At 40.9% G+C, this 12,325-nt stretch overlaps 2 protein-coding genes across 10 annotated transcripts in view; one reads left to right on the top strand and one right to left on the bottom strand.

The window, feature by feature from the left end:
* The window catches only part of CEP164 (centrosomal protein 164), an 84,786-nt gene extending 78,869 nt beyond the window's left edge, over positions 1-5,917 (bottom strand). For 5 of the 9 annotated variants that reach the window (XM_037147274.2, XM_053672741.1, XM_053672742.1 and 2 more), the window contains exons 1-2: positions 5,790-5,917; positions 2,597-2,721 (exon numbers count right to left, since the gene is read on the bottom strand). The gene's annotated coding sequence lies outside the window, so the exon portion shown is untranslated. Of the gene's footprint in view, positions 1-2,596; positions 2,722-3,197; positions 3,280-5,504; positions 5,526-5,789 lie in introns of those variants that run through there. The other 4 variants (XM_053672728.1, XM_053672729.1, XM_053672732.1 and 1 more) reach the window with 4 other exon arrangements.
* On the top strand, positions 1,356-1,812 carry LOC119050774 (cytochrome c oxidase subunit 6B1-like). Its single transcript, XM_037147277.2, has one exon. It carries the CDS (start codon positions 1,426-1,428, stop codon positions 1,684-1,686), a length of 261 nt encoding a protein of 86 aa, XP_037003172.2. The 5' UTR covers positions 1,356-1,425; the 3' UTR covers positions 1,687-1,812.
* Positions 5,918-12,325: the final 6,408 nt, after the last annotated feature.

Below are 12,325 nucleotides of genomic sequence, written 5' to 3'. Positions count from 1 at the left end.
TTCTCTGCAGTACATAAGACCAAGTAGGAAGCTGGTGTTTACCATAAGAACCTGTTAACACCCTGTGGACAAAATGCTACAGCCTCTGCACACAGTCAAGAGATGGGTAGGACCACTGACTCTGAAAGCAGAGCCAAAAAGCACCAGGAACCAGGGCAGGAGATATGGCTTAAGGAGTCTTTAATCCTCTGAGTTAGAGACGAGAGAGAAAGGGAAGGAGCCCTGGGAGGGAAGGATCAGCAGTGGCCTGAACATCAGACTGGACACTATTCAATACAATAGGCAGTGATCTATACCAGACACTGTATCAATTATCTCAGAATTTGAGAAATTCTGCACTAGAGAAGGGCTGCCCTTCTCTAGGGCAGAAATTAAGAAATAAAATCACACCTCTACAAAGCATGGGCAGGCAAATCTCTGTCTTTGTGGGCAAAGAGTCTAATTAGCTGTATAGATAGCTATCTATATTTAACTATTTAAAGGTCAGAAAGACTCTGAAAAATCTGAATTCATGGATCACTCCAATGTCAAGCAAACCTTGTGCCAGAAAAATTTAAAATAGGGTTGGACTGTATTCTACCTTCTTTCCTCACCTTGCCTGACTTCAGAAAAGATGTGGGCAAGGACAAGGCCAAAAGAATAGAACTGTAGAAGCGAAGGAGGTGGTGGGAAAAGAAAACATATTTATTTAATGGCTGCTAGAGATCATTTACTCATTCAAGAACTATTTATTGAGCTAGGTTTATTTATTGCTGGGCACTAGAGATGCAATGGTGATAAAAACCAATTCAGCTGCTACTCCTCTAGAGCTACAGTGTAGTGGAAAAGGGTAACAAACTGCCCTGGCTGGTGTAGCTCAGTGGATTGAGCACAGGCTGGGAACCGAGGGGTCACCGGTTCAATTCCAGGTCAAGTCATATGCCTGGGTTGTGGGCCAGGTCCCCAGTGGGAGCCATGTGAGAGACAACCACACATTCGTGTTTCTCTCTCTCTTTCTCCCTCCCTTCCCCTCTCTCTAATAAATAAATCTTTTTTTAAAAAAAAGGGTGACAAACCAATCAAGAAGTCGCAGATCAATGTAAAATGAGCCTGACTTATGCTGAGAACTGAAGGACGAGGAAGTAGTCACTAGACAAAAACAGAGGGAACACGTGTTCTAACAGAAGCAGCAGCATGTGCAAAGGCCCTTCCAGTAGGAAATAACACCAAACATGGCTATAGATGATGCTGGGGAGGTGGGTGCTGAGAAGTTGTCCTTTATAAAAAAATGTTTTCAAAAGCTGGGAAAGTTTTTGTTAGATAGACATTTTGAAAAGATCACTCTGGGGGCCGACTAAATTCCACTTCTGGCCAGACGGAGGCGTCTTTGCTGAGGGTCACATTGAGCTGCGAGCAGTTTCATGGGTGTCTTTAGGAGTCAGCAACATGGCAGAAGACATCAAGACCAAAATCAAGAACTACAAGACTGCCCCTTTTGATAACCGTTTCCCCAACCAGAACCAGACCAGAAACTGCTGGCAGAACTACCTGGACTTTTACCGCTGTGAAAAGGCAATGGCTGCTAAAGGGGGCGATGTTTCCATGTGTGAATGGCACCAGCGTGTGTATAAGTCCCTGTGCCCCGTATCCTGGGTGTCATCCTGGGATGACCACTGGGCAGAAGGCACATTTCCTGGAAAGATCTGAACTGGCTGCTTCCCACCTGTCCTCTGTCTTCCATCCTTCTCCCATGGAGGTGAAAGGGGACCTGGGTATATTCCACCCTAGGATTCTGAATCATGGCTTAACTTACAATAAATACTTGTTGGTACAGTGTAAAAAAAAAAAAAGAAAGAAAAGATCACTCTGGCAGCCATTGGGAATACAGACTGGAATGGAAGCCAAACTGGAAGCAAGAAAATCAGAGTTGCTGCACAGAAATTAAGGTGGGAAACTATGAGCTAGTCTGAGAGAAAGACAATGATAACTTGGCTAGAGTGGTAACAGGAAAGATGAGACTACCTAAGAAAGCAGCCCTGAGATCTGCTATTGCAAATACATGTCATGTGTCCTAACATCTCTTTCCAAGCCTGAGACTGTGAGGGACATCACTACACACTCATAGTACCCTAGACATGCCTTCAGAACCATCGATATTATACTCCATGTAGGCCTGACTGGTGTAGCTTAGTGGATCGAGTGCCAGTCTGAAAACCAAAGGGTCGCTGGTTCGATTCCCAGACTAAGTTGCAGGCCAGGTCCCAGTGAGGGACTCACAAGAGGCAACAGTGCATTGTTTCTCTCCCTTTCTTTCTCCCTCCCTTCCCCTCTCTAAAAATTAAGAAATAAAATCTTTTTTAAAAAATCATACTCCAGCCCTGGCTGGTGTAGCTCAGTGGATTGAGCGCGGGCCTGCAAACCAGACAATCGCGGTTTGATTCCCAGTCAGGGCACATGCCTGGGTTGCAGACCAGTTCCCTGCAGGCCAGTTCCCAGCAGGGGACGCATGAAAGGCAACCATACATTGATGTTTCTCTCCCTCTCTCCTTCCCTTCCCCTCTAAAGATAAATAAATAAAATATTTTTAAAAAAAAATCATACTCCATGTAGCACTTACCAACAGATCAGTTGAAATCTGATGAGTCCTATTTGCCACCAGGCCTGAGATCTTCTATGAGCCATAACAATTGTAGGGGAGGGGTCATCCAATCGCACTCATCCATCTCCTGCCAATCCCAGAATCTAGCCAAGAATAAATAAATTTTTTAAAAGTGGCTCATACACCTCCTCCAGGAAGGCCTCCTTGGCTAACTTCAGCCCCTCCCATCAACTCATAACCTCCTCAGCAGTAAGAACACAGTTTTCATATGTTCATAAGCATATTACTCCTAATACTACTTTTTTCATGTGTTCCACCTCTCTTCTTAAACCACAAACTTATGAGGGCCATGGCCCCTCCATCCTCTGCATTTTCTGACCAAGCACAAAATAAGGTATATAAACTGTAGGAGCTCTGTCTCTATTATATACCATTAGCACAGAACCAAGGAGTCTCAAGAGTAAAAAAAAAAAAAAAATCCTGTAAGAACTTTGGTCTAACTATCCCTCCCATGCCATATTTTTCCTCTCTATGCATCAGGGGACACACAGGACACTGGTCTAAGTACCGGCTTTGGGGCGATAAACACCTGAATTCAAATCCCAGCTCTCTTGCTTACCAGCGGCACGACCTTAGGTAAATTAGGCAAGGTCCTTCACTTCTCAAGGTTTCAATAACCACATGTGTATAATAGAAACAATCTACAACAAAAAGTTATTTGAGGATTAAATGAGGTACTTCTTATAAAGTACCTAGCACAGTCCCTAGTACACAATACATGTTAAACTGATGTTATTGCCAATAATTAACTATGAAAAGGCCTTTCCCACAGTAAGCCAAAAATCTGTTTCTAGAAACTTCCTCCCATTTGCCTGTTCTTCCCTCTGGACCTAAAGAGAGCACCCAAGGCTTCCCCACTCCAAGCTAAGTATCCCTTTCTGATTCAATACATGCCAATGTTCCCCAATTCCTCCATATTATGGTAACCTTCCTAGAATGCTGTCTGATTTGTCAGCATAGCCAAAAAGTTTTGGACATCTGAACATGAACAAAGCATATACACGCATATGCATGATTAGGGATCCCTGCATATTTATTTCTTCCTCCCTTCTTGAACAATTATAAAGAAGGTTCAACTCGGAAAAAATTTACTGAAGAAGGCTTTGGGGAGAAAGCAGAAGATAGAGTTGTAGTGGCGATGAGCACATGTTTTAGAACATTCTTGGATTTAATTAATCCAAGCTCTACCACTACCAGCTGAGTAGGATGCCTGTTTCCTCATCTGTAAAATGGAGATAATAACAACACCTATTTCAAAGGGTTGTGAGTTATATGATTCAATACATGTAAAATACTAAAAAACATATTAAGAGCTAAATAAATATCAGTTGTTATTACTATTCATTCTTCTACAAAATTTTTTACTGTTTTATTTTTTGATTTGTGAGAGGGGAAGGGAGGGAGAGAAACATCGATGTGAGAAACATCGATCAGCTGCCTTCTGTATGTGCTCCAACTGGGGATTAACCTGCAACCCAGGCATGTGCCCAACTGGGAATCGAACCAGCAACCCTTCAGTTTGTAGGACAATGCTCAATCAACTGAGCCACACCAGCCGGGGCTACAATTCACATTCTTAAAAGGCTTATTTTGCGTTGTTCCAGAAGACAGATCCAGTATGCAGGAATATAAGTTAAGGCCATTCACACACTCCGTAGCCAGTTATTGAACACCGACCACAGGCAGGCACTGTGCTCATATTAGGGCTGCAAACCTGATTACACATGAGCTTGAACTCCAGCGTAGCCTGGCTGGGAAGCCAAACACACAAACATATGGCTATATAATATGTTAACCACATTAAGGGAAGTAACAAAATACAATGGGACACAAAACTCAAAGCAACTAACCTTATTTTGGAAGAGCAGGGAAAGCACTACAGATAAGACAACCATTGAAATGGTTCTTGAAGGATATGCAGAAGTGCACCAACCAGGATAAGGCAGTAAGGGAATTGAAGGCAGAACAAACAACATGTACAAGGCAAAGGAGAAGAAAAAGAATATGGCGAGTACAGAGAATTCATTACAACAAAAGCTTATACTCCCTGAACAGAGGGAGTGTAAGTTTTAAGTTTAAAGTTCCTCTGTTCCTCAAACTGTACAAATACATCACCTCATCTTATCCTCTTAGCTAGGAAGATTATTTTCCCCATTTTTCAAATAAAAAAACTGAGTCTCATAAAGTTTAAAAACACATTGTCCAAAGTCTCACAGGTAGTAAATGACACAGCAAAACATGCATATAGCCACAGCTATGTGACTCCAAAGCCTGAGATATAACCACTCTGACACAACCAGAGTGAGTGCAATGGACAACTGGAAAGGTGGCAGAGAAGGTGGCTTTCATCTACAATGGAAGGCAAGGTGCACATTATAAAAGGCTGTATCATGTACATGATGAGGAGTCATCACAGGATTTCATGACAGATGTGCAAGAACTAATTAGAGGAGGGCAAGAATGGAGGCAGAGGAACCACTTAAGAAATTATCCTGAAGACACAGGCAAGAAATTATGAAATTAGTGGCTGTAAGAATAGAAAGGAAGGGCTTATGATGGATATTAGGAGAAGAATAACAGGGCCTGATGTCTACAGCAAGTGAGGGAAGGAGAGGTGGCAAATCAGAGCACTTAAGCCAGTATCCTGTTCCCTGTTACCTTTTCATTTTTACATCCTGCCCAACAGCCTCACCTGGCATAGGGCCCAGACTACAGGAAATACCCAGCAAGTATGTTTACTGCACACATTAGATGAAGTTCAGGTGCAGATTTGACTAAGTGAATGAAGTCCGTCACTGAAACAGGAACTACAAGAGGAGGAACAGAGCTGGACGACCGGGAAGGTTGATCAGTAAGCGAGTCTGACCTCAGGAGTCTGGCCGGAGCCAGTGTGGGGAGTCACCATTAAATAGATGGTAACTGAACCTCCAGGTGAATCACTGCCCGGCCAGCAATTGGCCTAGGGTCCCTTTCACCACTCGCAGAGATTCTGGATGGAAGCACACTAGTCCAGCCGTTACTTTTTCACTTCATTCTTCAGTTCCCGCCCACGCTCGTGCACATCCCGCTCGTTGGCACTCCAGGAGTGCCTCGACTCCCCCGCTTCCCTCCTTTCCTGACCACCCAAGCCCTCCCTCACGGACGTCCTCACCTGTCCCTCACCCCGGAAAGTTCTGGGCAAGGGTTCCCGGGTCTGCGCAGCTTCCCCAGCACCACCCGGGTTCCTAGCTTTCCCGCTTCCAGGGACGCCTGGTGTTGCCGCGCAGCGGCCCGCAACCACTTCCGGAAAGGGTATTAACCCGGCAACTGAGAGTCCCTCCTCTACCCAGAGTCAATAGGTCACAGAATGAGAGTTCTGGCATTGGATTGGTTAAACATTCCACCGGATCACGGAGGACTGCTGCACGTTTCCCGTTGCACAATGGTAGATGTAGTCCAATATAGTGGATGGGGATAAGAAGAGGTTAAAAGAGAGCTCTGAATTTAGACAGGAGGGTAATTTCTCAGGGGCAGGAAAGGGGCATTCACAGTATTTAGGGAAACACGAATTAACTAAGACAATGTATTGCTCCTCATTTTTTAGTAGTGTGATTTAATATCGGGTGAATAATACATTGATTATGGATAGTCAACCCATGAGCTGTTAATAAACACATGGGAATAAAAGGTAACCGAGACCCCCCCCCCTGAAAAAAACTATGGAACATTTACACAACGGGATACTACTCGGCCCATAGAAAAGAAGGAAGTTTTACTCTCTGCAACAGTATGGATGGACCTGGAGAAAATTATGCTAAGTGAAATAAGCTCAAACATATATACCATGTGTTTTCATTTATATGTGGAATCTAGTGAACAATCTGAACCAATAGTAGAGACAGACTCATAGAGAGAAGGCTGGAGGGGGAGGGATTGAGGAAAAAGGACTCATGGACATGGACAACAGTGTGGCAATTGGCGGGGATAAGAGGGTCAAAGGGGACTAAATGGTAATGAAAAAATGATTAAAACATCAATTTTTTAAAAACTGACTTCCTTGTTCTCTGATTAAATCAATGAGCACCTGACCAGGAGTTATAAAACTAGTCTCTACTATCTTTTCACCAGAGCACAGGCTCAAAACAGGGATAATATCTGTCCTAACAGTTTCAAGGAGACTGTTTAAGAGGAGAAAGAGTGACACAGTGTGTGGCCCCTTCACACAGTGTCTGGCTGGAAAGGATTGCTACTAATATAATTCCAAAGAGCTTTAGTTTTGCTTACACAGGAAACAAATCTTCCTTTCTCTCATATGTTCTCAACCTCCTAGAGATGGTAAGAGTGGCACAGACGGCTCTGGCCATTATCATTCGGAAAACTGGGGAACAGGAAAGTTAAGAGATGTTATTAATGGAAAAGGGAATGAAGCACCTAAAGAAGCTCCTGGTAAATTTCATTGTGAAGATGTATCAGGTTTCCCACTAACTCCTGAAACAAATCCCAGCACCAGTCAGAGCTGATTCCAGAATGAGGAAATCAGGTGGTTGTTCCTGTACATCCCAAACCAGATATCCAGAATGTAGACCTCAGGTTTGACTTTAAATATTTCTGTGGCAGTTCTACCTATACTTCCTTTATTCTGCCTGCAGATGAAAAATCACTGTTCCCCCTTCCTCTCCACACTCCTTAAAAGTCTCTCAGAAGCTAAAGGGACCAGCCAGGAAAGGGAATGGAAGGACTCACCAGTTTAGTCATCACAGACCTTGCACAAAACAGGGATTTAAAAAAACATTTTTAGACTTGGTCCCAAGTCCAAGAACTTGCAATCAATTTGGTTGACTTTAAAAGCCATCAAAAGTCTTAATTTCTGTCTTTTAGTATGAGTCCCTTGCTCTCTCATGGGGAGAACTAAAAAAATAAGGGTCCCTATCGAATTAATGGGATTAACCCCACACCGATAAGCATTTTGCATTTTATCACATATCCATATAGGTTTGTAGTCAGAAATGCAAACCAGTTTTTAAATGCCCTTAGGCAAACAACTAAGAATGTAAGTCTTTGGAGGGAAAAGAACAAAAAGGACACACCAGTTGATGTACCAGTAATATGCCCAACAAGTGAGGAAAATAAACTGAGAATTTCACACAGTAGGTTATTTTCTGCAGCCAGGGATGAATATTTAGGGATCATTTTTCAAAGATGGGGGAAGAAAAAAAATAAATTAGTCTCAAATTTTATGCCCTAATCTCAGGTCAGAAATTCCACTGTTAAAACATTTCTTCTTTTCATACTATTTAATTGTAATATACAAAATAATCACCCACTAAATGAGAAAGAAAAACACTCATTAATCCTACAATTGAAGGGGAAGGGACAAGCAAAGGAACACAAATAGAGGACTCATGGTCACAGACAATGGGGAGAATTGATGGTGGGAGTAGCAGGGGATGGGGTAGGGGTGAGCAATGGGGGAAAAGGTGGGAGAACTGTAACTGAACAACAATAAATTGAAAAAAAGTGAAATGTTCCCACCACACTTTCCATCCCGCTTATTTAAAATCACAAACTGCCTTCCCACCTCCCTTCTCTACTTTATTCTTCTCCATAGAACATATAACCATCTAAAATACTGTCTATTTCTTTGTTGTCTGTCTCCCTGTATTAGAATGTAAGTTGAATTAGAATGGTAGGAATTTTGTCCACTTTATTATTGTATCCACAGTGTCTAAAACAGTGCTTAGCATCTAGTAAGCACTCAAGAAACATTTGCTGAATGAATGAAAGAATGAATGAACAAATGAAAGAAGACATGAATCCCACACTTCAGAGAAAACTACTCTAAACATTTTGCTTCTTATCTACCAGATCTTTTAAGGCTTATGCATGCATATATATCACATGTACATACTTTTTAATTTTTACAGAAATTAGATCATAATGTATATGTTGTTCTACATGTTCTTTTTAAATATATTTTATTGATTATGCTATTACAGTTGTCCCATTCTTTTCTCCCCTTTATTCCCCTCCTCCCTATACCCCCTCTCCCACCAGCATTCCCCTAACTTAGTTCATGTCCATGGTTGTTCATATAAGTTCTTTGACTTCTCCACTTTTCATTCTATTCTTAGCCTCCCACTGTCTATTTTGTATGTAATATTTATGCTTCTTATTCCCTATATCTTTTCCCTCATTTTCCTCCCTCCCCTCCCAGCTGATAGCCCTCCATATGATCTCTATTTCTGTCAATCTGTTCCTGTACTAGTTGTTTGCTTAGTTTTTTTTGGGGGGGGGTTTAGGTTCAGTTGTTGATAGTTGTGAGTTTGTTGTCATTTTACTGTTCATAGTTTTGATCTTCTTCTATTTCTTAGATGAGTCCCTTTAACAATTCATATAGTAAGGCCTTAATGATGATAAACTCCTTTAATTTGACCTTAGCTGGGAAGCACTTGATCTGCCCTTCCATTCTAAACGATAGCTTTGCTGGATAGAGCAATCTTGGTTGTAGGTCTTTGGATTTCATGACTTGGAATACCTCTTTCCAGCCCCTTCTTGCCTGTAAGGTCTCTTTTGAGAAATCAGCTGACAGTCTGATGGGAACTCCTTTGTAGGTGACTGTCTCCTTTTCTTTTGCTGCTCTTAAGATTCTCTCCTTACCTTTAATCTTGGGTAATGTAATTGTGATGTACCTTGGTGTGTGTTTCCTTGAATCAAGCTTCTTTGGGACTCTCTAGCTATTTCCTTTGCCAGATTAGAGAAGTTTTTCTTCACTATATTTTCAAATAAGTTTTCAATTCCTTGCTTCCTTTTCTTCTTCTGGCACCCCTATGATTTGGGTATTGGAACATTTAAAGTTGTCCCAGAGGTTCCTGAGCCTCTCTTCATTTTTTTGAATTCTTCTTTCTTCATTCTGTTCTGGTTGAATGTTTATTTCTTCCCTCTTGTCCAAACCATTGATTTGAGTTCCAGTTTCCTTCCCTTCACTGTTGGTTCCCTGTACATTTTCCTTTATTTCGCTTTTCATAGCTTTCACTTTTTCCTCTATTTTGTGGCCTTACTCAACCATTTCTGTGAGCATCCTGATTACCAGTGTTTTGAACTGTGCATCTGGTAGGTTGGCTATCTCTTCATTGCTTACTTGTATTTTTTTTCTGGAGCTTTGATCTGCTCTTTCACTAGGGCCATATTTTTTTGTCTCAATGCGCCTATTACATAGTAAGTGGTGGACCCTTAGGTATTTGCCAGGGCAGGGCAATCCAGGCCGCTGCATTGTGGTGCTGTATGTAGGTGAGGGGGTCTGAGAGGGAACAATGACGCTTGCTCAGCTTTCTGCTGACTTTGAGTCACTTCCCCTGCTACCCACGAGCAAATGGGGCCCTTCTGGTGCTGATTCCCAAGTAGGTAGGTTTGTATACATTATAGGACCCTGTGGGTCTCTCTGACAAACTCTCCTGTGAGGCTGGGAGTTTCTCCTGCCACCTCAACCCCCACAAGTTCTTTCAGTCAGAGATTTTGAGGCTTTATTTCCCCAAACTGGGACTCTGCATTGTGCAGTCTGTCTCACTCCTCAGTTGTTCCTCTCGGTTTATTCACATGCAAATATAGGACCAACTGGTCTTCCAGCCACCCACTTGCCGTGAGTTTTCTTTAGTCTGGCTGCCCATCTCTGTCCCTCCTACTGGTCTGGATGAATGTTTCTTCTTTAAGTCCTTGGTTGTGGGACTTCCATACAGTTCGATTTTCTGGCAGTTCTGGTATTTTTTTGTTTCTAAATTTGTTGTTGTTCTTATTTTGGTTGTGTGAGGAGGCAAAATGTATCTACTTACACCTCCATCTTGGCTAGAAATCTATAACATGCTTTTTTCACTTAACATGTCATAAACATCTTCCAAGGTAAGGTTCATAAGAAGTCACTCCATTCCTTATAACCATACAATGAATATCTCATTACCTTACTGATAATAATTTATTTTGTTTTCAAAGTTTGACTAAGCATGCACACATGTTGAAATACTGTTATTTTGCTGCATAGTATTTTAGCATTGACATTGCTCAAATAGTATGTTTTTTACATTTTAATAGGTATTGCCAAATTTATCTCTAAAAATGGACTAATTTACAGTCCAACAACACCTTCAGTAACCCCACATATGAGAAGCAAATTAATAATAATAAAAACAACAATAATAATGGTATCTAAGTGTTGTTTTAATATCATTCTTTTACTGTTAGTGAAGATGAACTTTTTTCCATGTTCATTGACCTTTTAAATGTTTTCTATTAATTACCTGTTTACATTATTTGTTCATGTTTCTACCAGGTTGTTTGAGGTTTTATTGACTTAGGGAAGCTCCTTGTATGTTAGAGATATCTGTGTGTTGTTGTTCTATTATGTGACAAATGTTATGTTCTAGTCTGTCACTTAAATTTTAACTTTGTCAATGTCATTCTTCTCAGAAGTTATAGTGGTAACAACACTAATAGCTAACTTCCATTGAACATTCACAATATGCCAGACACTGTTCTTTGTGATCTACATGGACTATCTCATTTAATTCATACACTATGAGGTATGAATTGTTGTTACTACTTTTTACAAATGAGAAAATTGAGGCATTGGAGGGTAAGTGACTAACCTGGGTTCTCTTAGTTACTAAGGGCAGAACCATAACTGAAATGCTGGAAGTCTAATTCTACAGAAGTTTTAAAAACTTAAGTAGTTAAACCTGTCCATTTAAAAAAAAACTTCTGAGTTTTCTTACAGAGACCTTCTTCAACATAAGAATATGAAATATTCTTCTATTTTTCTGTAGTTTTATTTTTTAATTTTATTTATTTATCTTTAGAAGGAAGGGAAGGAGAGAAACATCAATGTATGGTTGCTTCTGGTGCACCCCTGCTGGGAACTGGCCTGCAACCCAGGCATGTGTCCTAATGGGGAATTGAACCGCAATCTTTTGGTTCGCAGGCCCGTGCTCAATCCACTGAGCTACACCAGCCAGGGACTGTAGTTTTATTTTTAATGGTGAGCACGTTGATCTATCTGGAGTTTATTTTTAGATGAGACAGGGAAGGGATTTCTTTCCTTCCAAATGAATAGCCACTTGTCCCAACAATAGTCATTAAATAATGTATTTCCCTCTGATATGAATTCCAGCTTTATGTGTACAAAATTCCCATATATACAGTGATGTATCAATTTTTTAATTTTTAACTTGTGCCTAGTCACTTTATTGGTTAGAATTTTCTGCCCATAACATATAATCTGCAAATAATTAATCTTTTGCTTTCTGACGTTTATAGCACTTGTTTCATTTTCTCATCTTACTGAGTTAGCTAGCCTGGCCTAAACTGTGTGGGATAAGAGTCGTGATAGTACGCTTCCCTTTCCTAAGCCTGATTTTGATGGGAATAACTTCAGCCTGTTACTATTATGTGTTTTATGTTTTTCTGTTACTTTAAGATGTTTTTCCTTAGCTTTTATCAGAAGAACTACTGATTTTAACAACAGTTTTCCACATTTGATAAATAATATGTTGATGTAATCATATGGCTTTTCTCCTTTAAGTTATTAGAGCTCTGAAGCTTTTCCATTTTAAGCTGTTACCAATTAATTTACTTTTAAAGTGGTAACACTTTAAAGCTGACATAGCCATTTATCCTTAGTCTGACTGACAGCACAGAAATCAGGAGGGTCTCCAGGATTCA

This window comes from Artibeus jamaicensis, unplaced genomic scaffold, assembly GCF_021234435.1.
Source record: "Artibeus jamaicensis isolate MK-2021 breed Jamaican fruit bat unplaced genomic scaffold, CSHL_Jam_final contig_196, whole genome shotgun sequence".
Lineage (NCBI taxonomy): Eukaryota > Metazoa > Chordata > Mammalia > Chiroptera > Phyllostomidae > Artibeus > Artibeus jamaicensis.
The sequence above is the reverse complement of the archived record's forward strand: the minus strand, read 5'-3'. Positions and strand labels throughout refer to the sequence as shown.